The following is a 25,209-nucleotide window of genomic DNA, read 5'->3' as shown; positions in this document are numbered from 1 at the left end:
ATGTTTTCCTTCATAGTATGGAAGAGCCCTATTAAACCTTGTTCATGATAAATCTCTTGTTTAGTTTTTTCTGTTGTGGTAGCGCTTGGAACTTCGGAATGATCTTTTGCTTTGAGATCACTGTCTTTATCCTTATCTTTTTTACGAAACATTATTTGTAAATGATCAAGTATGTGTGTTTATAAAAACATTCTTCAAAGATGTTAGATATTTATTTTGAGCAGTTTATATATCATAAATTTATGAAAAATTCAAGGGATGAAAAACAAAAAAAAAAATCTTTAAGATTGCCTTCTCCGCATTAATTCATTGTTTTTTTTATCATTGCAGATTGATATTGGTTATCCTTCCTTTTTTTGTTAATGGTAAAGTTATTATTATTATTAATTACATTATAGTTATATATAATTCAAATTGTTTCGTTCTCTTTTCTTTTTTCTTAAAAACAATAATTAGTTAAGAAAATTGTCAACTTAATATTTTATAAACCTCATGAATGACAATGGAACAAGTCATGATTTGTTCTGAATAATCTCCTCATTTTATTTCTAATCAAGGGATTGTTCGTATTTGTTATCTACGATGAAGTTTAAAAGAAGTTAAGGATGAGAGGTGGGGAGGACTTCTAGTAATCAGAAGTTTGGGTTTCAGTTGGTTTGTTTGATTGCAAAAGTTTCTCAATTTTATGCAAAAATTCGTCTAAATGTGAATGCAAATAATTTTTCATAAAAAAGATACAACTATATTGTTCTGCTTCTTATTTGATTAAGATAAATAATCCAAACAACTTCTATACAGAGGATCAATAAATCTATTTTATTGATGCTGGCTAGATGTCAATACCTTGCCAATACTATTTACATACTTCCACCATCCTGCATATAATTTTATCCAATCAAATAAAATGAAAACATACTTACGCAGAGACTGAAAGAAGGAAGGAAAAAAAAAAACAGAATTAACAAATCCAATTCATGGTAAAAATATTTTTCAGTAGAAATAGTCTATAACCATATTCATTAGAGGTCGTAACCACATTAATATTCAACACATACCATTTTACATATTCATATAACTACCATGTTGGTTCGTTTTATTGGGAAATCAACTACAACACCAGTGGGTGTATACGCTTCTACTGTATCAAAGAGATACTCTTCCATCATCTCCGTTCATAGAGACACCAAAGAAGACAACCCAAACATAGCATTTGAATTTAATTCAGAAAACAAAAAAAGAGCTGAGGAAATAATTGCCAAATACCCTCCACAATATAAAAAAGGTGCCTGTATGCCATTATTAGATTTGGGACAACGTCAATTAGGATTTACTTCTATTTCAGTGATGAACTATGTTGCCAAGTTATTAGATATGCCACCAATGAGAGTGTATGAAGTGGCTACATTTTATACCATGTACAATAGACATCCAATGGGGAAATACAATTTGCAAGTTTGTACTACCACGCCTTGTCAATTATGTGGAAGTGACAGTATTATGAAGGCCATTACTGATTATTTAAAAATTAAACCAGGACAAACCACTCCAGATAAATTGTTTACATTACAAGAGGTTGAATGTTTAGGTGCTTGTGTTAATGCTCCAATGATTGCAATCAACGATGATTATCATGAAGATTTGTCACCAGAAGCTACCATAAACTTGTTGAAACAATTACAAGAAGGTAAAGAGTTGACTGAAATCGGACCAGTAGATGGTAAAAGACAATCTTGTGAACCTTTCAGTGGACCAAAGGTATTATTGAACAAAGAACCTAATGATATAAGAAAATTCACGAGAGCTGATTTGTAAAGAGCTCTGAGCTTTTTTTTTTTCTGCATGGATATATGTATAATAGATAAGAAAAGTCTACCCTTATAGTGCTAAAATATATAAACGGAAAATAAACTAAAATTAGCTCATTGAGATGGGGATGTTTGACCCCAGATAAGTTAAGTGCTTGGAGTTGTTGTGGTGGTGAAGGATCTATCACTAGCTGCACGTGACGCTTAGCAATTATTGCGAAGCCTATTTCGGCCATTTCGTTACTCATTGTATGTATCATTTTTTTTTTCTGACTCAGAATTTATCAATGCAAATAAGATAAAGTTCCACAGTTTATATTTTTCAACTTTTGTATGCTTTTTTTTTTTCATATTTAACAAATTAACAACAATATAATGTCACCTAAAAAGTCTTATAGTCTTGAAACAGAGTTGGTACTTAACAAGTCCGGCGACCAATACAATGCATCTGTTCCACCGTTGTATCAATCCGCGACTTTCAAGCAACCATCTTTATCTAATATGGGGGAATACGATTACACGAGATCGGGTAACCCAACAAGAACTCATTTGCAAAACCATATTGCCAAAATTATGAAGGCCGAACATGCATTTGCCGTCTCATCCGGAATGGGGTGTCTTGATGTTATTACAAGATTATTAAAGCCTGGCGATGAAGTAATTGCTGGTGATGATTTGTACGGTGGCACTCACAGATTATTGACTTACTTGAGCAAGAAAGGTGATATTGTTGCTCATCACTATGATACTACTAATACCGAATTAATAAAATCAAAAATAAATAACAAGACCAAGATGATTTTCTTGGAGTCGCCTACCAACCCTTTAATCAAAGTGGTCGATGTCAAATCGATTGCTGACCATGCCCACAAGGCTAATCGCGACATTGTTGTTGTTTTCGACAACACTATGATGTCTCCAGTGTTGATGACTCCATTGGATTTGGGGGTTGATATCCAATATGAATCGGCAACTAAGTACCTCAATGGACACCACGATATCATGGCTGGGGTGATCGCCACCAGATCATCTTCTTTAGCTGAACAATTATATTACATTATAAACTCTACAGGATGCGGGTTATCCCCATTTGACTGCTGGTTGTTAAGCAGGGGTTTGAAAACATTAGCAATCCGTGTGGAAAAACAGCAACAAAACTGTATTAGAATTGCCAAATTTTTAGAAAATATAGGCTTTAAGGTTAGATACCCGGGATTGAAGTCTCATCCACAATACGAGTTACATAGCTCTATGTGTTCAGGCTATGGTGCTGTATTATCTTTTGAAACTGGGAGTGTCAGATTACTGGAGAAAATTGTGGAGAATACCGATATTTTTGGTATAGCAGTTTCTTTTGGTTGTGTTAATTCGTTGATATCCATGCCATGCAAAATGTCTCATGCATCCATCGATGCAAAAACCAGAGAAGAAAGAGAATTTCCTGAAGATTTAATAAGATTGTGCATTGGTATTGAAAACTGTGATGACTTGATAGACGATCTAACCAAGGCATTATTGAGAAGTGGTGCTGTGAAAGTGAATGATAGAGATGAGTTATACAATGCGGTAGGCATACAACCAAAATTGTAATCTTTCTGCTTCCTTTAGTTTACATATATATTCTTAGTGCACATTTATTAGACGGTTCGAGACCATTTTGCCTTTTTTTTTTAACAAGGAGTTTGTAGAGTTTGTTTGTGCTGTGCACGACCTACACGTTAAAAGGAGAGAATGCAAAAACTTTCTCTAGAACGCGTAACCCACCTCCGTTTTTTTTTTTTCCAAACAATATATTTACAAGTTTAATCTACTCTTTTCTTTTAATCGTGCATTACCTTTATCCAACAAGATGTCTAGTTTACAATTATCCAAGGGCGCCTTGAAACAAGTGTTTTCAAAGGAAGGTCATGATAGTGTTCAAATTCCAATGATTCTTCAAATCACGAACATTAAAGCTTTTGATGTGCTGCCATCTGATCTGAAGAAGTTCAGAATTTTGGTCAACGATGGAGTGTACTCGACCCACGGGTTAATAGATGAATCATGTAGTGAATATATCAAAAACAATAATTGTCAAAGATACGCAATTGTTCAAGTCAATGCTTTTTCCATTTTTGCCACACTGAAACACTTTTTTGTGATTAAGAACTTTGAAGTCTTAGCCCCTACTAGTGAAAAGTCTCCTAATAATATTATACCAATTGATACTTATTTTCTTGAACACCCAGAAGAAAATTATTTAACTGTGATGAAAAAATCCGAGAGTCGTGACAGAGAATCTCCAGTGCCAGGTGTCACCCCACCTCTTGCTCAGTCAACAAACAGTTTCAAATCTGAAGTAGGAGGCGGTGTTGCAGCTCAATCCAAACCAGCCGGTACTCATAGAAAGGTGTCTCCAATTGAAACAATTTCTCCGTATCAAAACAACTGGACAATCAAAGCAAGAGTTTCCTACAAGGGAGACCTTAGAACTTGGTCCAATAGCAAAGGTGAAGGTAAAGTGTTTGGTTTCAACTTATTGGATGAATCAGATGAAATAAAAGCTTCTGCATTCAACGAAACTGCTGAAAGGGCCCACAAGTTGTTAGAAGAAGGCAAGGTCTATTACATTTCCAAAGCCAGAGTTGCTGCAGCAAGAAAGAAGTTTAACACATTATCGCACCCTTATGAACTCACATTCGATAAGGATACTGAAATAACCGAATGTTTTGATGAGTCGGACGTCCCAAAATTGAATTTCAATTTTGTCAAGTTAGATCAAGTCCAGAATTTGGAAGCCAATGCCATCATTGATGTTCTTGGTGCTTTAAAAACGGTTTTTCCTCCATTCCAAATTACAGCTAAATCTACTGGTAAAGTTTTTGACAGAAGAAATATACTTGTTGTAGATGAAACTGGGTTTGGGATCGAGCTTGGTTTATGGAATAACACTGCAACTGATTTTAATATTGAAGAAGGTACTGTTGTTGCTGTCAAAGGTTGCAAAGTGTCCGATTATGATGGAAGAACATTGAGCTTGACTCAAGCTGGTTCCATAATCCCAAATCCTGGCACACCTGAAAGTTTCAAATTGAAAGGTTGGTATGATAACATTGGTATCCACGAACTGTTCAAGAGTTTGAAAATTGACAATGCTGGTAGTGGAGGAGACAAGATCTCGCAAAGGATTTCCATTAACCAAGCCTTAGAAGAGCACTCTGGCTCAACTGAAAAGCCTGACTACTTTTCCATAAAGGCAAGTGTGACCTTCTGTAAACCAGAAAACTTTGCTTATCCAGCTTGTCCTAATTTAGTTCAAAATGCTGATGCTACCAGGCCTGCACAAGTATGTAATAAGAAATTGGTTTTCCAGGATAATGATGGTACTTGGAGATGTGAAAGATGTGCAAAGACATACGAAGAACCAACCTGGCGTTACGTTTTGAGCTGTTCTGTCACCGATAGTACGGGCCACATGTGGGTAACATTGTTTAATGATCAAGCCGAAAAGTTGCTTGGCATAGATGCAACTGAATTAGTCAAGAAAAAAGAGCAAAAATCAGAAGTGGCAAACCAGATCATGAACAACACATTATTCAAAGAGTTTAGTTTAAGAGTTAAGGCCAAACAAGAGACATATAATGATGAATTGAAAACAAGATACCTGGCTGCAGGAATAAATGAACTTGATTATGCAAGTGAGTCCCAATTTTTGATCAAAAAATTGGATCAACTATTAAAATAAAAAAAAAAAAAATTAAGAAAGAGATTGATTTTGTTTGTAAGTTTCGGACTCAGTTGCCGAATTTATATACTTATATGTATTGTGTTTTATATATATTTTATGAAATTTGTTAGTTTGTTTACTTGTAGCCAATAATCGCGAAGCACATCGTTCGCTTGTCTTTGTCCTCTTGTTAACAATAGTTTATTAAGGAATGTCTCTGATTCCTTGCTGTCCAAAGGTGCCTTGCCCATTGAACTATTAAGCAAGACATGCCTGATCCAATTCTTTACCTCCAATGGCATCCTCGCTATCAACGTCCGAAACAACGGGAAATAATACTCAATGGCTGACCTGGGTGCCAGAACAAACCCTGATAACAAAGCTTCAATCAACAAAACACCAATTGTAGTATTCTGTATACTGCTGTTGATGATGTCCTTGATTTGTTGGTGATCGTTACTATTGCCTTTCTTCAATGTTATAGCAGTATTCCAGAACTTTGTCACTGACTTGACAACAAATATTTCGTGTAAATACAATGGTTGAATGGCAAATGGGATAATTGTATCGCTAAAAAATGGCGTTTGCAATAACAAAGCTGGTCGCTTTTCAAGAATTGTGGTAAATAAATCCAAAGATGATTTTACTAAATCCACGTCAGAAACAATTGTGCTATAGATTTCAATGAATATGCTATTTAACAAAATCTCAGTTGCGTCTGGATTAATGGTTTTGAAACTAGTGATGATAATAGTCTCAAGTAAACCATGAATAATTGGAATGGACTGTGTGTTACAATTTTGCACTTTTGCTACCAAGTATTCAAAAACAATATCAACACTAAAAGTAAATGGACCCGGTAATTCTTCTCTAAACCCATACTTCAACACATTACAACACTTTTCTGTCACGATTGAGTTTCTAGAAAGCATGTTAGTTTCCAACGAAAATAGTTTCAAATTCTTCAACACTTTGCTTCGTATCTCTAAAGGATCTTCAATCCAATATGCTTTATGGATGTTGAGTTGTTCCAAAGTAAGATAATCTTCAACATCCTCAGGCAATAGACTTGCATTGCTCATCTCACTGATGCATGAAATCAAACTAACTGCGTAAGCTTCTAGTTCCTCATTCAAACTGCTATAACAAGACTCGATTTCCATCAACACCCCATGCACCCTGTTACCCCAATCAACTGGATTCTTGGTAGCCCTCGCAATCGAAATGTACGAATGGGTCATTCTTTCCCGAATAGTATCATCGATATTTGGATTCTTCAACATTTCGAGGAGTATCAACTCCAAATTTGGTAAAAATGGAATTAATTTTTCTTCAGAATCCTGACATATTTTGTAAACTGTTCTCGATGCTATTAGTGATATAGTCTCATTTGCCCCATTCAAAATTATATTGAATAAGAAATTAAAAGTTGCAGGAAGGTGTTGACTTCCTACTTCATTCCTGTAAAAAAAGGGTAAAACAGACATCACATTCAAAAGTGTAATTTGAAGTTGTTTAGTTACAAATTCCGGAGCACCTTCGACCACTGACACCAAATGTTTGTTAAACATTTCATTTATTAATGGTGTCAATGTCACTTTACCAAAATCATCTTCTTCATGGTCATCATGAAAATAAATGTCTGAGGTAATTTTATAAATTAAATATAGACCAGCTTCTAAATTCTGAAAAGTTTCTGTTGTTCTGTCTTGCTGATCCAAGTTGAAACATATCAAATCACAGATACTCGAATACAAGGAAACGCCCATTAATGAGTAAAGTGAACCAAACAATTCTGCCACAGAATTCCTATACAGTCGAAACTCTTTAGTCGCTGCAGGATAATAGAGCACTTTCTTGAAAAAAATACGGCTCACTTCTAATAAGATCTCATTTCTTTTGGCTATAAAGTTAGCTTGGTCCTGGTCCGCAGTAAATTGGGGTTTCATCTCCTCGGCGTCATCAATATAAGTTTCTGTGAAATCTTCCCAAAACACAATAAACTGCTCACTAACATTCTCGTCTTCCGTTGGAATTCCTGGTATACTTGAAAGGGCCATAGTCATTTGTATAATATTAACAACATTGATGTCGTTAATATTTCTTGTTATCAAAACCAAATTTAATCCTAGATACGATATAACTAAATTCACATAATTTTCGATCTCCAAAGAATACGTCTCTCTAAACTCTTGACTAGTGCAAATTAGTTTTGTATAACGTGTGCCAAACTTGTTCTTTCCAAAAAGAATATCAAAAATTGTAGATCTCAAAGGAGATAGTATTCGTGGAACATTATCAATAATTTCCGTGAATAAAGTAAACGATTTATTAAGAATTTCCATATTGTTGATATTAGTTTCAATATCTAGTTGTTTCAATAAGTACTGTAAAAACACTTGGACATCGTCATTGTACCTTTCTTCAGAATTGGTTTCTGCAACGGAGATGTATACGACCCATGAGCTCAAACAATCCAACAGCAATAGTATAATTCTTGTTGATATAGATGGTAAATTGTTGTAAAGATATTCAAACAACACTGAACAGTATTTGAAAACAGTGTTATGGATTAATGTGTGCAATTTTGGTGATTGGGTTGGCAATTTTATGATATCTTCGGCTAAAATCAACAAAAATAAGAGTAACAATTCTAGCTGCTTTTCATCTTGTAGTTGGGAAATCATTGTTGACATGGCAGTATCTTTGGAGCCCAGAATTGCTGATAATAAACGAAAAACTGGATCAAAGTTGGCTACTTCAGAATTCATAATGTATAGTAATGATAAATTACTTATTAATTTCTTGATGATAAATAAGTTTCCTGTGAAATCAGTAGTGGACAACTCGATAAGAACCCCAAGAACTTGATTGAAACAATTTTCAAATATAACTGATGAGTCATGGGTGTTTAAAAATACAGTAATTGTCAAAGCTCCAAAATACTTTACATTCTTATTGCTATTTTCCAACAACTTGAATCCTAGCTGGTATCCAATTTCACTTTTTTGATAAGTCTGCAATCTTTCTTGTAACTCATGAATTACCAAGGCATTGCTAGATGAGTATAATAATTCAATATCTCTTGCTACTCCTTCGATGTTCAATTCATCTGACATTAGGGGAACTAGCTTGTGGAAAACAAGATCATGCAAGGAAAACAAAACATCGAAGAAAAAAAAAAAATCTACCGAACATTTCCGAGCTGGTAGCGTGGTATTGCAAACCAGTGTCAAGCATTTGACCACGAACTTTGCTACATTAAAAGGCCATGGTTCAGTTCTGGTAGCCCACATTATTGTCAACATCAAATGAGTACACTGATTTATGAAATGCACGTTATTGTCTACTATTCTTTGCCACATAGAACTTTTGAACTAATTTTCAAAGTTCGCTCATGTAGTTAGGGGTTTTTCCTTATCTTCCGTTTTCCAGAAACCTATTTGCTTTAACAAACTAGGTCGTTGTGACCTGAACATTTCATATATTACCTGTCAAGGGTGGAATGAAGAATAAAACATGTTGGAGGTCGTGTACTTCGCCAACATCCCACGACCTAAAATCTTCTCATGTCATACAGCAAACCACAAAGAACAAAAAAAAAAATTAGCATTTACATAAAATCTCTTGCCGTTTCCAAATTCTATAGTTTTTGTTTTTATCTTGGTTATAAATTATCATTAGTTAGAACAACATGTCAAGTAGAGTTGCTAGAGCACAATGTGCTAACTGTACCTGTTCCCCGGGTTTAATCTCAAGAGCCAATAGAAAGTCCATTTACAAAAGACTCAGTCTTAATAGAAGAAATTCAACACCAGGAAGCGGAAGTGGATGCACTTCAAGAGAAGGGTCTATTTTCACTTTTAATCCTTCCTTGTGTTTACCTGATGCCAAAGAGGTTAATACCTCCAAGAGATTAGAATCCTTGAGAAAGCAAATGAAAGAACACGATTTAGGTATTTACATTGTCCCATCTGAAGACCAACACCAATCTGAGTATGTTTCTGCGTACGACCAAAAAAGAAGTTTTATTAGTGGATTTTCTGGTAGTGCTGGTATTGCGATTATTACTAGGGATATGAACAGTGTTGGTGACACGTTTGAAGGTACTGCTGCGTTATCTACTGATGGAAGATACTTTACTCAGGCTGTTGACGAATTGGATTTTAACTGGATTTTATTAAAACAAGGAGCTAAGGATGAGCCAAACTGGAAGGAATGGACTATAAAGCAAGCAGTTCAGTTAAGTTTAGACAGTGGGTCCACTGTAAGAATTGGTGTTGATCCAACTTTGATCACCTACAAATTGTACAAAGAATTCCAGTCAATTCTTGACAAGGAGTTGGCCAAAAATGAAAAAGTGAAAATTGAATTTACTGCCGTGAAAGAGAACTTGATTAACAAAATCTGGGAACAATTTGAAGAGTTGCCATCTAGGAATTTTAGAGAAATCAAGAGCTTGGATATAAATTTTACGGGTAGAAATGTGCAAGATAAATTGGCCGATGTTAAAAAGCATTTGACTGGTGATATTAAGGGAATAGTGATTTCTGCATTAGATGAAGTAGCTTGGCTATTAAACTTGCGTGGTCTGGATATCCAATATAACCCTGTGTTTTACAGTTTTGTGATACTCACAGAAGAGTCTACAACGCTTTATATTGGAGAAAATAGGTTACTGGAAGATATTGTTGAAAGCTTAAAGACAGCAGGTATTACTATAGAACCATATGAATCCTTCTACTCAAGTTTGACCACGGTTTCAACAAAGTTATCTGAATCCAACAAGAAGTTTTATATACCAGACAATGCCAACTGGGAAGTAGTCCGTAATTTGAAATGTGAATTTAGTCAAGGATTATCACCGGTTGAGGAGTTAAAAGCAATAAAGAACAATGTCGAGTTGGAAGGTGCTAAAATTGCGCACTTGAAGGATGGTCGAGCTTTGATCAAGTTTTTTGCTTGGTTGGAAGAGCAAGTGATAGAGAAACAAGAGTTGATTGACGAAATTGAAGCTGATGAGAAATTGACTGAATTCAAACAGCAAGAAGACAATTTTGTTGGTTTGTCTTTTGATACTATTAGTGCCACTGGAGCAAATGGAGCAGTGATTCACTACAAACCAACAAAGGGACAATGCTCCACTATTAATCCACGTAAACTTTATTTAAATGATTCTGGATCTCAGTTTTTGGAAGGTACTACCGATGTCACCAGAACGGTGCATTTCCAGAAACCAAGTGCTGAAGAAATTACAAACTATACATTGGTGTTGAAGGGAAACATTGCATTGTCAACTTTGAGATTCCCTCAGAACACTACGGGTAACTTGATTGATGCTATTGCTAGACAGTATCTTTGGAAGTATGGACTTAATTATGCACATGGTACTTCACATGGTGTTGGTGCTTATTTGAATGTGCATGAAGGTCCTATTGGGATTGGCCCAAGACCTAACGCTGCAGCTTATGCTTTGAAAGCTGGTAACTTGATTTCCAATGAACCTGGGTACTATCAAGAAGGGGATTACGGTATTCGTATTGAGAATGTGATGTTTATTAAGGAGAGCGATTTGAGATACGACGGTAAAGCATATTTAGAGTTTGAAACTGTCACTAAGGTTCCATACTGTAGACGTTTGATTGATATTCATTTGTTAAATGATGAAGAAATATCTTGGATTAATGAATACCACGCTGACATCTGGAACAGTTTCCATGAAAACTTTGATAAGAATAGCTATACTTATAAATGGTTGAAAAGAGAAACTGAACCTTTAGTAAAATCAAAATAGTCTTTTTTTTTTTTAATGTACGCAATCTAAGTAACCTACAACGCTATTCCTCAAAAAGGATTTGTATTTCTTCGATTCTTCGTTTTCGTCTTTCTTCTTCTTCGGCGGCAACAGCTTCCCCAATTTGCTTTTTGCGTTCTTGAATTTTCAACATTTTGGTTTCAATACTGTTTTCCATAATGAATCGAACAACTTTAACAGTCTCGTTTTGGCCAATTCTATGAATTCTATCAATTGCTTGGTCTTCTATACTTGGTGACCACCACGGATCCATCATGTATGCCCTTGATGCTGTAGTTAAATTTAAACCCACGCCACCTGCTTTCAAAGATAAGAGCAAGATGGCTACTTTTCCATCTTCCAAAGGCTGATTAAAAGATTCCAACAATTTTGTACGATCATTCATATTAAGTCTACCGTCAAACTTGAACACTATAAATTCTTCACTGGCTAGTTTTAGCTCGCTTTGGATAATATCCAAATACGACAGAAATTGCGAAAACACAATGACTTTCAGATTGGGCGATTGGCTATGTAGTGCCTTCAAGTGTCTTACCAAAGCCTGTATTTTTGAAGAAGATCGGTTAGGATCGTACAAATACAATTGAAAACTATAATCAGGAGCGTCTTTCTGGATATGAAACCTGATTTCGTTTCCCTTGGTGGGTTGGTTTCTGATTCGGAATAATTGGTACTTTGAGATCGGCAGTCTGCAATTGGGGCAAAGTTTCTCCTTTTTCAACTCTTTCTGGAAATCCAAATGCTCCAAGATACACGATAAACAGAATGTATGAGCACAAGGAGTGACAACCATCTCACTATATGGGATAGGTACTTGTGTGCATATAGAACATTCGTTTTCTTCTTTGATTTTTCCGTACAAGTTATACATTTTTTCCTTGACGTCAGTGTCATTTGCAAATCGAATTTGGTTTTCTTTAATTGATGTCAAAAACTTTCTCATATCTTCATCCTGTTCGGCTTCAATTATCTCATCGTCCATTTCATGTGCACCCCCAATCAAATCAACATGGCAACACACCTGTCTCAAACGTAAAATATGAGTCAATATCTGAGTGTATCTACGCAACAACTGTCCAGACTTTATCCCTTCAGCAAAAGAAGCATATGCACGGTCTTTGAACCACTGATATAATTTCTCTTCGTCGTCATTAAACTTGATTTGTTCTATCACCACTTCTTTCGCTGGAAGTTCAACCAATGGTTTACCATTCTTTTTCTGCAGCTTGGTTCGTCTCAAAAATATTGGCTCCAAAATAGACTTTACCACATCCAACGTTTGCGATATTTTTTTTTGTTCGAAAGGTAGGGTTACAAACGTTTTCCAGTATGAAAAATTATTCCATGGGTCCAACTCTAAAAACTTGGTTAGCGAATACAAATCATCCAATCTATTGACAATCGGAGTCCCCGTTAAAATCCATTTCCGACTCAGTTGTAATTCATAAACAGATTTGGCCGTTTTAGTATTTCTATTTCTAATATTATGACCTTCATCTAAAATTATACGGAAGAACTTGACTGAATACAAACCCACCTTGGGCAATTCGCCCTTAGAATTGCGGCGTTTGGATAATCTTGTAAATTCGTTTAAAACTGTACCATACGTCGTTATCATAACAATAGGGATTTTGGAGTTGTCAGGGTTACACAATGACCACGCTAGGTTTGTTTCTTGGTCTTCACCATAATGAAGACGACAAACATGGCGACTGTTATTATTGCATTTCTCAAACTCACTCTTCCACTGAAAAAGCAACGACATCGGAACAACTATTAATGTAGTTTGAGATGCGTATGGCCTGTCCGACTTGGGTTCAGGAAAGTTATCGTACGGCACGGAGTTTACTAATGCCAATGTGGCAATTGTTTTCCCCAATCCCATCTCGTCCGCTAATATTCCACCTCTTAAACTTGATTTTATAACTGGTTTTTCAAGCGACAATTCGCCATTATACATATTGGCATAAAAGTATTTTTCAGTCTGGTTTTGTGTTGGATCCTGAGTTGCTTCTGTAGCATATGGCCATTTGTATTTTCTCCAAAGTGGATTCATGGTGCCCAAGTTTTCCAATTCTTTTCTTGATTGTGAAGATAGTTTATCCTCATTCAGAAGCATTTCCAAAACATCCAATTCTTTTTCACGTGCAAGCATCCACGACAAACCATGCTTTTGGTAACTTCTTAAATCAAGGGCAAAATTTTCTTTTGGTGGGGTAGTAGTTTCAGGCAATCCTTCTAATATTTTAAGTTGGTTATTCGATTGATAAAATTCTTTCATCTGGTCTAGGTTAATTTCAGGAACTGGGTGCTCTACGTCACCAGAGTTGATTTCTTGGCTTGATATGTCTTCTTCATCTTCTGTGTCATCATTAACTTTGAGGGGTTTGATTGCAAGCCTATCAAACAAGTTTGAAATTGCAAATTGTCGAAGTCTTAGTGCAGCTTCACTCTCACTCTCCTTTGAGTAGTCAAAATTGGATTTCTTCAAATCAATCGGATTCTCAGTGGCATCAAGATTTTTTGCAAAACTAGAGTTTGTCAAGTAGACCTCAATTTCTATTACAAACGAGTCTCCAGTTGATAGCCGAGACTTTGTTTCTTCCAATACCGATGCTTCAAATACAGCAATGTTTAAGTCAAATAAAGGACTAAGAATCCTGGTCCAATCTTCGGGAATCCGACCAATTTCTCGTTCGTTGTGATACACTCTTACTATTGCACTATTTGCCATAGTAGAGTTTTTGGTTGTTATTCGTTTAAGTTTTRSYTTTCCTGGTATTTCAACGGTTTCATGGTCGGGTYTCGTTGCCATTGCCTGTATATTCAAACTACCAATGAGCCTTTGCCACATCAACGGTTCGTTGTTACTACTTGCACTATCTGGGTTAATATTCACTTTCTTATTTGGAGGTTCCTGGTATGATACGATTGTGTGTGGTCGTTTGGCAGACTGCGAAGCAATCGAATCCTGTTGCAACTTTTCAACATCAGGAGGGTTTGTCAATAACTCTGTAACAGCAAACTTAGCTCCATTACGTTTCTGTGAATACTTTGCATATAAATATTTCATTATTATAGGGGAAATGTCTCCAACTATTGCAATTATATCTTTTTCAAAATTGGTTTTGGGAGAAGTGGTTGTTTCTTCTTCTTCAGACTCATCGGGAACAAACAAACTATGTAAAGGTTCTGCAGATGATTGTGGGTCTGGCACTTCATCTGAGGGCAACGTTTCTTCCTTGGGTTTGAAGAACCTTTTCTTTATAACTTTCATGATATTTCTGGTTCCCTAAATGTTTGTTAGAGTGAAGGTTGGTATTGTAAAAAAAAAACTATCTTTTAACCACGAAAATACGCGTTTTTCCAGAACTCAAACATACACAGTCATTGAAGAGAATAGTAAGAAAAGAGCCACAGAGTACGTAATAGATGATTTGTGTGTGTGTGTGTGTGTGTRTGTCATTGATCCATATTCGTTGGCATCGGTCGTTTCCAAAGAGGGGGTATTCTACCGAGAGGCGATTTTAAGACACACCACTTAAAAACTGATAAGAAACAACGGGCTTTGCTTTGTGGCCGTGTATTTCTTCAATGGAAAACAAGTTGACTCTGATTTTTTTTTTCTTAAGATGCTTAATGATCTGTTGACTGTGGCATCTAGCGAGGAGAACGGGCTAGTCACTAAACTTCCAACGTGTAACTAACTTCAGATTTGATTAACGGTTAGTTTTGCAAATGTCGCGATTCTTTCCTTCCCCGAGAATTTACTTATCGGCAAACTTTCCTGAATTAGTCATAACATATTGACTCCTCTCTTGGTGCGGAAAAATGCCCTAAAACAGTTTTTCTTAAAATTTCACCAAAGCTTGATCTTTCTAAATATATAAATAGTTCCTTATTCCCTTTGTTCTTTCTAATTTTTATTTTTGTTTGAATTCTTTTTCTATATATTTATTTCACTTTCTACTGCCATAATGACTAGTGATACAAAGCCACAGGCTAAAGATTTGACACATTTGTTATCAAATGAATCCAAAGCAAGACAGACCTCGCCATTGAAAGGTATTTTCAAATACTACAAACAACCTGGTATTACATTTTTAGGAGGTGGTTTGCCGTTGTCGGATTATTTCCCGTTTGAAAAAGTAACTGCTGATATTCCAACACCGTCGTTCAGTGGTGGAATTGGTGCCCCTATTGAAGGTGAGAATAAAACCACAATTGAAGTGTTCAAAAAAGCTGCCGATAACGTTCCAGACCAAATTGAATTGGCCAGAAGTTTACAGTATGGTAGCACATTTGGTCTGCCAGAGTTTCTTCAGTTTATCAAAGAGCATACCGACATGGTCCACAAAGTTCCTTATGAGAATTGGGATGTGATTGTTTCGGTGGGGAACACCGAAGCTTGGGATAGCACATTGAGAACATTTTGTAGCAAAGGGGACACCATCTTGGTTGAAGAGTACACTTTCTCATCGGCCCTTGAGTCAGCCAACGGACAAGGTGTCAATACTGTTCCAGTTACCATGGATGAATTCGGTATAATCCCTGAAAAATTAGAAGAATTAATGAGTCGCTGGGTTGGCAACAAACCAAAATTCTTGTATACCATCTGTACTGGACAAAACCCTACTGGATCCTCATTAAGTGCCGAAAGAAGAAAACAAATTTATGACATTGCCTGTAAATACGATTTCTTGATCATCGAAGACGAGCCTTACTACTTTTTGCAAATGGAAACGTACACTAAGGACAAGGCAGCAAGAGAAGGTAAGGCTGTTCACGATCACGATGAGTTTTTAAAAGCATTGGTTCCTTCTTTTATTTCCCTTGATGTCGAAGGTAGAGTTGTGAGATTGGATTCGTTCTCAAAAGTTCTTGCACCTGGGTTGAGATTGGGCTGGATTGTGGGTCAAAAGGACTTGTTGGAGAGATACGTTCGTTTGCATGAGGTGTCTGTGCAAAATCCATCTGGGCTTTCAGAAGCTTTAGCCAATGCGTTGTTGCGCAAATGGGGCCATTCGGGTTATTTGGATTGGCTTATTGGTTTAAGAGCAGAGTATACCCACAAACGTGACGTTGCAATTGATGCCTTGGACCAGTTTGTTCCAAAAGAGGTTTCGTCATTCAACCCACCGGTAGCAGGTATGTTTTTCACTGTCACCCTTGATGCTTCCAAACATCCAAAGTATAAAGAGTTTTTGGAAGATCCTTTGAAAGTTGAAGCTGCCGTGCACGAACAGGCCATTAAACAAGGATGTTTGTTGGCACCTGGGTCATGGTTCAAAGCAGAGGGCCAGTCATCTCCTCCTCAAAAGAATTTGCCAGCTAACCCATCACACAAAACCCACATATTTTTCAGAGGTACTTACGCTGCAGTTCCATTGGACCAGTTGGTTGTAGGTTTAGAAAAGTTTGGTAAAGCTGTCAGAGCCGAGTTTGGATTGTAAGTAGAGCTTGTGTGTGTCAACAAGTTTATTTAGATTTAATGTACCTCTACCTTAATGTATATTTATAATAAGAAAGCTCGCACAATCATCAACAGAAAATTACACCAAAAAGAAAAAATAATCAAAACAAGACACTTCCAAACCTAATCAACTATATAACAAGCCATGCAGATATTAAAAATACCATGGTTTGGACATAAGAGTATGTTTGTATTGAGTACTCTCTTTTTTGGTGGACACTATTTTAACTAACATGGACTAATTATAGCGGAAAACAAAACTGTGGAGTGTTATGCAGTGACAATTAATAAGGACGGAACCAGACTAGCGTCAGGAGGGTTAGATGGGAATGTAAAGATATGGGATTTAACTACAATTAATGTGTTTTATAAAATGGCCGATCAACCCCACAAGTCCAAAAAAGATTCTACTTCCACCAAACTAGAGGAATCATTACCAGATAAATCTTTACGACGTCCACTTTGTTCCATGTCTAGACATAACGGTGTGGTGACCTCCTTGAAGTTTTCACCGGACGGTAGGTGGCTTGCCCTGGGTTCAGATGACAAGATCTGTTTAATTTGGGAAAAAGATAATACACAAATAGCCAAACTGTTTGGTACTGACGAACATGATCTAGAACATTGGACCGTACGAAAAAGATTGGTTGCGCATGACAATGATATACAAGACATTTGTTGGTCGCCAGACGGCAACTTGCTTGTTACTGTTGGATTGGATAGATCAGTTATTATTTGGAATGCCTTGACTTTTGAGAAAATCAAAAGATACGACATACATCAATCCATGGTCAAGGGGATAGTTTTCGACCCAGCAAACAAATTTTTTGCCACTGCTTCTGACGATCGAACGGTGAGAATCTTCCGCTATTACAAAAAACTAAACGAATACAATAATTATGAGTTTCAAATGGAGCATGTTGTTGTTGATCCTTTTAAGAAGTCGCCCTTGACTTCGTATTTCAGGAGAATGAGTTGGTCACCGGATGGCCAGCATATAGCCGTTCCTAATGCAACCAATGGACCTGTTCCTTCGGTGGCTATAATAAATCGTGGTAATTGGGGTAGTGATATATCGCTAATTGGTCATGAAGCTCCGGTGGAGGTTTGTTCGTTTTCCCCCACTTTGTTCCAGATTGCTGATACCCCAGCTAACGAAGAGATCAAATTTCAAACCGTAGTGGCAACTGGTGGTCAAGACCGGACGCTAGCAATTTGGTCAACGTGCAATTCACGGCCAATAGTAGTATGCCTGGATATTGTTGACAGTTCAATCACCGATATTTGTTGGTCACCAGATGGTGAAACCCTCTACTTTAGTTGCTTGGATGGCTCTATTACAGGTGTCAAGTTTGGTGCTAGAGAATTGGGTCAACCTGTTAAGGAAGATTTGATTGATCAGCAGTTGAATAGGTACGGTGCTGATAGAGAAAGTACAATTCTACCTGAAAGTGTAGAACAATTACAATTGGAAGAACAATCAAAAGACTCAAGAGCCATCTCGATTCGGAGAATGATGCCGATACAAGAGGCAAAGCCAGAACAGACTCCGCCAATTTCCACTCCAGCAAGCGCAGCTATTGATATAGAAAGGCTTCGGAAACAAACCGTGACCATGACAAAGTCGGGAAAAAAGCGTGTTGCTCCATTACTAGTTTCTACATCTGCTGCACCCAAAAATGTGCTACAGAAACCACTAGAAAAGAAACGTAGAACAAAATCCAGTTCGAAAATATCACAAGCTGCTTATTTGTTGCCAAAAATGGGAGTTCAAACTACTGTCCATGGGATTAAAAAGAAAGCTGAATCAATGTCAAATGACACTGAAGTTGAGGAAAATAATGATAATGATGATATCGGTGAGAATGTGATGGCAAACACAAACCTGGTTTCAGATGCAGCATTGAAAAGACAGAGAAACCGCCGTAAGAGAAAGTTGATGGAATTGAAGTATCCAAGCTCGTTCAAGTATATAAGCAATTTGCCAGAAGGACTATTCAACAATCATACTTTACAGAACATTGAGATAAATAAAATTTATAAAGCCCATAGCAAACACAAGGATATACTGGCTGAAATATCGTCCAGCACCGCTGTCGAAATTGACGAAGATTTGGTTTTTTCGGTTGTTTTTAGGGTTTTCGATCATATGAGAAAGGAAAACGAAGTATTGGGACAAACTTCAGGAAGAATACGAACCACTATAGAAGTACGAAACGGGAAACCATGGGATGACGATATCAGTGACAGAGATTTCGATGATGCTACAAAAGTCATTGTGACTGAAGAAGGAAACGACAAACGCGAGTATTGTTTGTTCTTCCCTTTTAGAGTACAGCATGTTCTTCCAATCATTTTAAACGATGTTTTGAAATATTATGTGTTGTGCTCGTTCCATGGAAGTGTACAAATAATTTCGGCCGATACAGGTAGCTACAGGTGCCCGACATTTGAGTTGGGAGAAAGTGTTGTTACTATGAGACATAGTCAAGGTTATATGTTAGTTTTAACGAGCTCAGGTTTATTTTACAGTTGGGATTTAAAGGCAATGAAAGTGACTATGACTGGGATATCTATTGCTGCGATACTCAATAATTATGAGATTGGTGGCAAAATTGTGGTAAGTCCAATTGTTAGGGGATTAGAAATTAATCCCCAAGACGGTTCACCGTTGGTTCTTTTAGATATGACAAACGATATTTATGGCTACTCTATAGATTTGCAGTGCTGGGTCAAAACTGTAGACTCTTGGTACTATGGTGTGGGAGCTGACAAGGATTTGGATGTTGTTTTAACAGGTTTAGTCAAGAAACTGAAAATGTCTTATGAGGAAGATAAAGTCACAGAAAAGATTTTTACCTACAAGTTTGATAGTAGTAATGATTTGGAAGATGCAATGAGAAAAAGAGGTCAAGAACTACTTGATTTGATATAAGTTAATGCATATACTAGTTTTAACAAAACTATTCAACCTTTGTATCTCTAACTGGCTTTGAAACCCTCTTTGCAAACGGAAAGCTAACCAAAAATGAAAAGTTGCTCACAACTGAATTGACAGCAAACATCCAAATGGTCAATCCAACGGCACCATTGGGCAAAAATGGTAAAGCCAACACCCATTCAACATATTTAGGAAAGATACCCTGTCTTATGTAGAATAAATGAGTTTTTCTGTAAAATACTCTAGCAATCCAAATTGGCAAAGTGGTTAACACCAATATCAATGCGTTGCTAGCTTTGTCAATAGATGATTTTTGCTGTTGGATCTCTTGGTTGAGCTTTTGCAACTCGGCTGACAATTTATCGGCTTGACGATTTAATTTGGTCCATTTTGCATACTCGTCTTGGGCGCTGATGGCTCTTTTCTGTCTGTTTGTTTCGTGCAATTCATGTTGTTTGGAGTTGTAAGTCTTTATAGATTGGTTTGAGGAAACCTTTAAATATACCAACCATACAAATTCTTGGATTGTGGATTTCCCAATGGTTGCCACCAATTGTTTTGCTACAAGCACAAGAAATATTGATAATAATATAGTATATGGATGTAAATCAGGTAAAAGCATTATTGGTAGAACTCGTCTCTGGTGGTATGTGTTTTTTTTATTTTTCGAAAGCTCTCTTTTCACACACACTCAGTCATAACACTCAGCGAGAAAAGAAAATTTTTCTTGCCTCAAGTTTTCCCTAAGCATCGACAAAAACAATCAAAAGAGAAAACCCTTACAATAACAATAGTGGTGTTTATCATTCCCATATTTTCTTACTGGTCTGTTTAATATTATTATACATATCGACAAACTTTAGGTGTATTCAATTTGTCTATCCACAATTTTGTCACCACTAGTTTTTTTTTTTTTTACCTCCATTGATAAAACAAGAACGGAAAAAAAAAAAATTAAGATTAACATAGCTTTGCCGTGATATCAACTACAATGCCTAGCGATCCAGAAGAAGACTATATACCTTGGATACAACAGTTTTGTGAATTGTTTGGTCACGATTATTTTGTACAGGTGTCACAGGACTTTATTGAAGATGATTTCAATCTAACTGGATTGTCTCTGCAAGTACCTTATTATAGAGAAGCATTATACACAATATTGGATTACCAAGTTGAAACGGCAGAAGATCATAACACTGACAATACAACCACCAATACCAGCAATAACAATGATTCACGGAATGGTACAAGTAAACGAAATGCATCAGAATTGCCAAACAAAGCGTTATTGGCACATTCTGCAGAATTATTATATGGTTTAATCCATGCCAGATACATAGTCTCCAAACAAGGTCTAACTGCCATGGCATCCAAGTTTGAGAGAAACGACTTTGGCTCTTGTCCAAGATATTTTTGTGACGGTATGCATTTAATTCCTGTTGGGTCGACTGATGTGCCGGGACAAGAAACGGTGAGATTGTTTTGTCCTTGCTGTAATGATATCTATATACCTTCCAGTTCGAGGTATTTGAATATTGATGGTGCATTCTTTGGAACGACGTTTCCTGGACTATTGGTGAAGATGTTTCCCGAGATTGAAAACCAGTGTAGAATAAGAATAACAAAGTTTAGTCAGAATGATTTTGGGCTAAAATTGTTTGGGTTCAAAATCAACGAGTTGAGTGCCACCGGTCCAAGAATGAAATGGCTAAGAATGCATCCAAAGACAGAAGATGAAAAACAAGAGTATGACTCATGTGAATATAATGTTCCAATTAGCTACTTAGATGAAGACGAAGAGATGGAAGAAGACGACGAAGAAGAAGACGAAGTGGAAGAAGAAGATGACGATCGAACAATGGCCAGCGAGTAAAGAAACGTATAAAAGGAAAGAATAATTGACGTATATGTGTGTGTGTACATCTTTTCGTGTATAATAATAAATATAAAGAGGTAAATAATAGCTTATTTAATGAGTGAGATGGACTGGTTTACCTGGTTCCCAATCTTTGATTCCGTTTTGTATATTAACCCAATACTTTAACCGGATAGCATCCATCATTAACTCTTCCCAATCTATGGGGGTGTTTTTTAGTGACTGGTTGATCCTTTCTTCGGTGGTTTTTATACGCTCTTTGTTTTCGGCCTCCAACGTCTCCAATTCGTTTTCCAGCTCTGCTAATTCTAGTTGCTCATGGGCTTCCATTACCTGCATAAGCATCTCCTTATAGTTCATTGACGCTTCCATTGACTTTTGCTGGTAATTCTTGATTAGTTTTTTGGCCACCGCATCGTCGGTGATATTTACATGATTGGGCAGTTTCAAGTGGATGAAATGTGCAATTCGAGTATATGGATTCTTCAACGTTGTATAGGCCCTGTTTATATTTGAAGATTTAATAGTATCTGACGAAATGTCTGGATGGCTTTCACTCTGTAACGAACGATACTCTCGACGTAAAGATTTGTCATTCACAATAAACGAATCTTGTGGGGGGCCACCATGTGGAAAGTTTTTGGGAAACAATTCATAGAAGGAAGCGGTCAGGTATGTGCGATAGATCCCTGACTTTGCTATACCAATAAGTCTTGTAATCATTTTTTGGAGGCAAGGAAGAGTTGAAAATCCGGAGATCGTTGTAGCCAAAAAAAAGGAATGGTGTTGAAGGATTTAGCACGGATTTTTCACGCAAAAAAAAAATAAGCAAGTCGATCTTTTATACAATTACTAATCCAGCTCCATGTTTAAGAAGAGGGTCATAAAGGATTCACGGGTATCTAAGCGAAAGATAGGTGATATAAATGAAGCCAGTGAAGATGCACCTGATACTCAGGTAACGAAAAAGAGTACCCTCATCACCAAGAAGTCAGACATACAGAAAAAATCGGTGGTGATGCCCCGATCATCACCACAAACCCCTTTGTCCAAATCTTCTAGTGATGATGCTGCTGCTGTGGAGGTTGTTTCTCAGAAATCGAAAAAGGGCGAACTAAAACCGCTTGCAGCAAATATCAAAACCACCATTATCACCGATTTCCAACCGGACGTGTGTAAAGATTTTCAACAAACTGGGTACTGTGGGTATGGTGATACGTGTAAGTTTCTTCATGTACGAGATGAATCTAGGCAAAAGATCCCCATTAAGAAAGACTGGGAAATTGGTGGCCAAAAAGAAGTTAAAGAGAAAGAGGATATCCCATTTAAATGTGTCTTGTGTAAGAGTGACTATAAGTCACCAATAAAGACAGAGTGTGGACACATATTTTGCAAAGCCTGTTTCTTAGACCGATATAAGGCTAAAAAGAAAGGGACGTGTTTTATATGTCACAAGGAAACTAATGGTACTATGGTACCAGTGAATATAGACAAATTGAGCGCAACTCAAGTTTGAGCCGCGAAGGTATTTTTCAGTTGCTTCTTCTTTTTTTTATCACTTTTCCTTTGCTAGCAAACTAATCGACATGTCACAAATTCAAGATCAATTGGAAAATATCCCTGGATATGATGTTGTAATGGATTATTTCAACGAATATGGGGAAGAACATTGGAATGCTAAGGTTAACCCTTTTGAGGATGAGAACGGGAACAAGCGTCGTCTTCCCAAAGATTTAGCAACGAAACATGATCAGCAAGTATGGAAACAGATTCAATCACAAGCATGGACTGATGACAAGTGTTTTCTAGGGAGTTGTGCTGTGGGGTTAGACTGTGGTTTGGGATTGGCTCCCTTGGTAGTTTTGATATTTCCAGTGTTGGGTCCACTTATCATGTATGGGGTTCATACTAGAGTGATAAACATAGCACAGAAAAATTACAATTTGCCCAATACGCTCATTGCAAAACTACAGACGAATATAATGATTGATTTATTGATTACGTTTCCTCCGGTGATTGGCAGTTTTTTTGGTTGGCTACATGCTTGTTCGACGAGAAATGCAGGAATGATTTATATTTATTTAGAGAAAATGCTTAAACATAAGGTGTCGGGCCAGGGTGTGAGTTACGTAGGCGCCAGAATGACAGCAGGAACTTATGAAGGTCAGCCAAACGCTGGCAGTTCAGTACAGGGGTCTCGGCCACAAACAGTCAAGTCCACTGGACTATTTAAGAAAAAGCCAACTACCAACAATTCAATTAGGGTGGGCCAACAAGAATCTGGGTTTATGTAAGATTATGTAATGTACACGAGGTGTGCGAACATCAAGACAAAACAATAAATATTGATCCTCTTGCAACTTTTTTTTTTTTCTTGTTCCATATCACATTTTCTTCAAATCAAGCTCTACAATAATGTACGAAAGGCCAGAAGGAATTGAAAATTGTCGAATCTGGATTGATGGGTGCTTTGATTTTGCTCACCATGGTATGTTTTTTTGATTTGTGACAGTGCTGAAAATTGAAGTACTAACCATATGATAGGCCACGCGGGGGCAATGTTACAAGCACGTCAATTGGGTAAGGAGTTGTATGTTGGTGTACACTCTGACGAAGAAATTTTGGCTAATAAGGGTCCCACAGTTATTAAATTGGATGAGAGAATTACTGCTGTTGAAGCATGTAAATGGACCACAAAGGCAATTGCCAACGCACCATATGTTACTGATCCCAAATTTATGGATGAATATGGGTGTCCATATGTTGTTCATGGAGACGATATAACAACTGATGCCAATGGTGAGGACTGTTATCAGGTAGTCAAGGATATGGGCAGATTTGTTGTTGTTAAACGTACTCCGAACATTTCCACTACTGATTTGGTTGGCAGAATGTTGTTAATGTCCAAAGACCATCACTATCCAGCAATTCTGAGAACTACCGAAAGCTTGTTGACCAAAGACAATTTGGATAGATTTAAACGATACGCCACCGACGAGACTGGGTTGAATCCAGGATCTGGTGTTTATTTGAATCGTGGCGAATTGGAAGAGATAGTTAGTCCTAAAGCTGAGATTGGTGATATTGTCTACATTGACGGTGGCTTTGATTTGTTCCACCCAGGACATATCGAAATACTCAAAATTGTACAACAAGAGGCCACAAAGTTAGGAGCCAAAGTTGTTGTTGGTATTCATGATGATGCTGAGGTCAATCAATACAAGGGGCTAAACTACCCAATAATGAATCTTTTGGAAAGATCGTTATGTGTTTTGCAATGCAGATATGTTGATGGAATAATATTAGGCGCACCATATGTCCCAACACCAGAGTTCTTTAGCAAATTGGGCAAGTCTAAGGTTGTTAAAGTGTACCACGGTCCAACTGAGATAGATAAAGGCGTTTATGATAAAATCGATCTGTCTGTTTACGAGACAATAGGTAAACACAAGTATGACGACATGAATACTGAGTTTATTGTCAACAGAGTGTTGGCCAACAAGCAGGCTTATGAAGAAAGACAAAAAAGAAAGGGTTGGAAAGCAGAGATTGAAAAGAAATTGCAACAATCCGAACAGTCACAACAATGAGAA

The 25,209-nt window shown here is 37.0% G+C and overlaps 15 protein-coding genes across 15 annotated transcripts; 10 read left to right on the top strand and 5 right to left on the bottom strand. All coding sequences in view use genetic code 12, as the record gives it.

The window, feature by feature from the left end:
- Nucleotides 1-1,080: 1,080 nt before the first annotated feature.
- On the top strand, nucleotides 1,081-1,812 carry CAALFM_C200400CA (uncharacterized protein; the record flags this gene model as incomplete). The annotated part of the gene is made up of 1 exon (XM_714444.2): nucleotides 1,081-1,812. One exon carries the CDS (start codon nucleotides 1,081-1,083, stop codon nucleotides 1,810-1,812), a length of 732 nt encoding a protein of 243 aa, XP_719537.2.
- Nucleotides 1,813-2,180: 368 nt separating this feature from the next.
- On the top strand, nucleotides 2,181-3,395 carry CAALFM_C200390CA (cystathionine beta-lyase; the record flags this gene model as incomplete). The annotated part of the gene is made up of 1 exon (XM_714445.1): nucleotides 2,181-3,395. One exon carries the CDS (start codon nucleotides 2,181-2,183, stop codon nucleotides 3,393-3,395), a length of 1,215 nt encoding a protein of 404 aa, XP_719538.1.
- A 259-nt stretch (nucleotides 3,396-3,654) lies between these two features.
- Nucleotides 3,655-5,529, top strand: RFA1 (replication factor A subunit protein; the record flags this gene model as incomplete). Its single annotated transcript, XM_714446.1, has 1 exon — nucleotides 3,655-5,529. One exon carries the CDS (start codon nucleotides 3,655-3,657, stop codon nucleotides 5,527-5,529), a length of 1,875 nt encoding a protein of 624 aa, XP_719539.1.
- An 86-nt stretch (nucleotides 5,530-5,615) lies between these two features.
- Nucleotides 5,616-8,630, bottom strand: PDR6 (Pdr6p; the record flags this gene model as incomplete). The annotated part of the gene is made up of 1 exon (XM_714447.2): nucleotides 5,616-8,630. One exon carries the CDS (start codon nucleotides 8,628-8,630, stop codon nucleotides 5,616-5,618), a length of 3,015 nt encoding a protein of 1,004 aa, XP_719540.2.
- Nucleotides 8,631-9,205: 575 nt separating this feature from the next.
- On the top strand, nucleotides 9,206-11,305 carry CAALFM_C200360CA (aminopeptidase P; the record flags this gene model as incomplete). Its single annotated transcript, XM_714448.2, has 1 exon — nucleotides 9,206-11,305. The coding sequence occupies one exon, from the start codon at nucleotides 9,206-9,208 to the stop codon at nucleotides 11,303-11,305; it is 2,100 nt and encodes a 699-aa protein (XP_719541.2).
- Nucleotides 11,306-11,348: 43 nt separating this feature from the next.
- CAALFM_C200350WA (DNA helicase) lies at nucleotides 11,349-14,603 on the bottom strand (the record flags this gene model as incomplete). Its single annotated transcript, XM_714450.2, has 1 exon — nucleotides 11,349-14,603. One exon carries the CDS (start codon nucleotides 14,601-14,603, stop codon nucleotides 11,349-11,351), a length of 3,255 nt encoding a protein of 1,084 aa, XP_719543.2.
- A 700-nt stretch (nucleotides 14,604-15,303) lies between these two features.
- On the top strand, nucleotides 15,304-16,779 carry ARO8 (bifunctional 2-aminoadipate transaminase/aromatic-amino-acid:2-oxoglutarate transaminase; the record flags this gene model as incomplete). Its single annotated transcript, XM_714451.1, has 1 exon — nucleotides 15,304-16,779. One exon carries the CDS (start codon nucleotides 15,304-15,306, stop codon nucleotides 16,777-16,779), a length of 1,476 nt encoding a protein of 491 aa, XP_719544.1.
- A 165-nt stretch (nucleotides 16,780-16,944) lies between these two features.
- On the top strand, nucleotides 16,945-19,734 carry HIR1 (Hir1p; the record flags this gene model as incomplete). The annotated part of the gene is made up of 2 exons (XM_019475192.1): nucleotides 16,945-16,981; nucleotides 17,048-19,734. The coding sequence occupies 2 exons, from the start codon at nucleotides 16,945-16,947 to the stop codon at nucleotides 19,732-19,734; spliced, it is 2,724 nt and encodes a 907-aa protein (XP_019330737.1).
- Nucleotides 19,735-19,762: 28 nt separating this feature from the next.
- Nucleotides 19,763-20,362, bottom strand: CAALFM_C200320WA (GET complex subunit; the record flags this gene model as incomplete). The annotated part of the gene is made up of 1 exon (XM_714454.1): nucleotides 19,763-20,362. One exon carries the CDS (start codon nucleotides 20,360-20,362, stop codon nucleotides 19,763-19,765), a length of 600 nt encoding a protein of 199 aa, XP_719547.1.
- A 369-nt stretch (nucleotides 20,363-20,731) lies between these two features.
- Nucleotides 20,732-21,613, top strand: CKB1 (casein kinase 2 regulatory subunit; the record flags this gene model as incomplete). The annotated part of the gene is made up of 1 exon (XM_714455.1): nucleotides 20,732-21,613. The coding sequence occupies one exon, from the start codon at nucleotides 20,732-20,734 to the stop codon at nucleotides 21,611-21,613; it is 882 nt and encodes a 293-aa protein (XP_719548.1).
- Nucleotides 20,841-21,287, bottom strand: CAALFM_C200310WA (uncharacterized protein; the record flags this gene model as incomplete). The annotated part of the gene is made up of 1 exon (XM_714456.1): nucleotides 20,841-21,287. One exon carries the CDS (start codon nucleotides 21,285-21,287, stop codon nucleotides 20,841-20,843), a length of 447 nt encoding a protein of 148 aa, XP_719549.1.
- Nucleotides 21,614-21,709: 96 nt separating the features above from the next.
- CAALFM_C200290WA (J-type chaperone) lies at nucleotides 21,710-22,339 on the bottom strand (the record flags this gene model as incomplete). Its single annotated transcript, XM_714457.1, has 1 exon — nucleotides 21,710-22,339. One exon carries the CDS (start codon nucleotides 22,337-22,339, stop codon nucleotides 21,710-21,712), a length of 630 nt encoding a protein of 209 aa, XP_719550.1.
- A 142-nt stretch (nucleotides 22,340-22,481) lies between these two features.
- Nucleotides 22,482-23,132, top strand: CAALFM_C200280CA (U2-type spliceosomal complex subunit; the record flags this gene model as incomplete). Its single annotated transcript, XM_714458.2, has 1 exon — nucleotides 22,482-23,132. One exon carries the CDS (start codon nucleotides 22,482-22,484, stop codon nucleotides 23,130-23,132), a length of 651 nt encoding a protein of 216 aa, XP_719551.2.
- Nucleotides 23,133-23,202: 70 nt separating this feature from the next.
- On the top strand, nucleotides 23,203-23,910 carry CAALFM_C200270CA (uncharacterized protein; the record flags this gene model as incomplete). Its single annotated transcript, XM_714459.2, has 1 exon — nucleotides 23,203-23,910. One exon carries the CDS (start codon nucleotides 23,203-23,205, stop codon nucleotides 23,908-23,910), a length of 708 nt encoding a protein of 235 aa, XP_719552.2.
- Nucleotides 23,911-24,031: 121 nt separating this feature from the next.
- Nucleotides 24,032-25,206, top strand: MUQ1 (ethanolamine-phosphate cytidylyltransferase; the record flags this gene model as incomplete). The annotated part of the gene is made up of 2 exons (XM_019475191.1): nucleotides 24,032-24,104; nucleotides 24,161-25,206. 2 exons carry the CDS (start codon nucleotides 24,032-24,034, stop codon nucleotides 25,204-25,206), a joined length of 1,119 nt encoding a protein of 372 aa, XP_019330736.1.
- Between the last annotated feature and the right edge of the window lie 3 nt (nucleotides 25,207-25,209).

Source organism: Candida albicans, chromosome 2, assembly GCF_000182965.3.
Source record: "Candida albicans SC5314 chromosome 2, complete sequence".
Lineage (NCBI taxonomy): Eukaryota > Fungi > Ascomycota > Pichiomycetes > Serinales > Debaryomycetaceae > Candida > Candida albicans.
The sequence above is the reverse complement of the archived record's forward strand: the minus strand, read 5'-3'. Positions and strand labels throughout refer to the sequence as shown.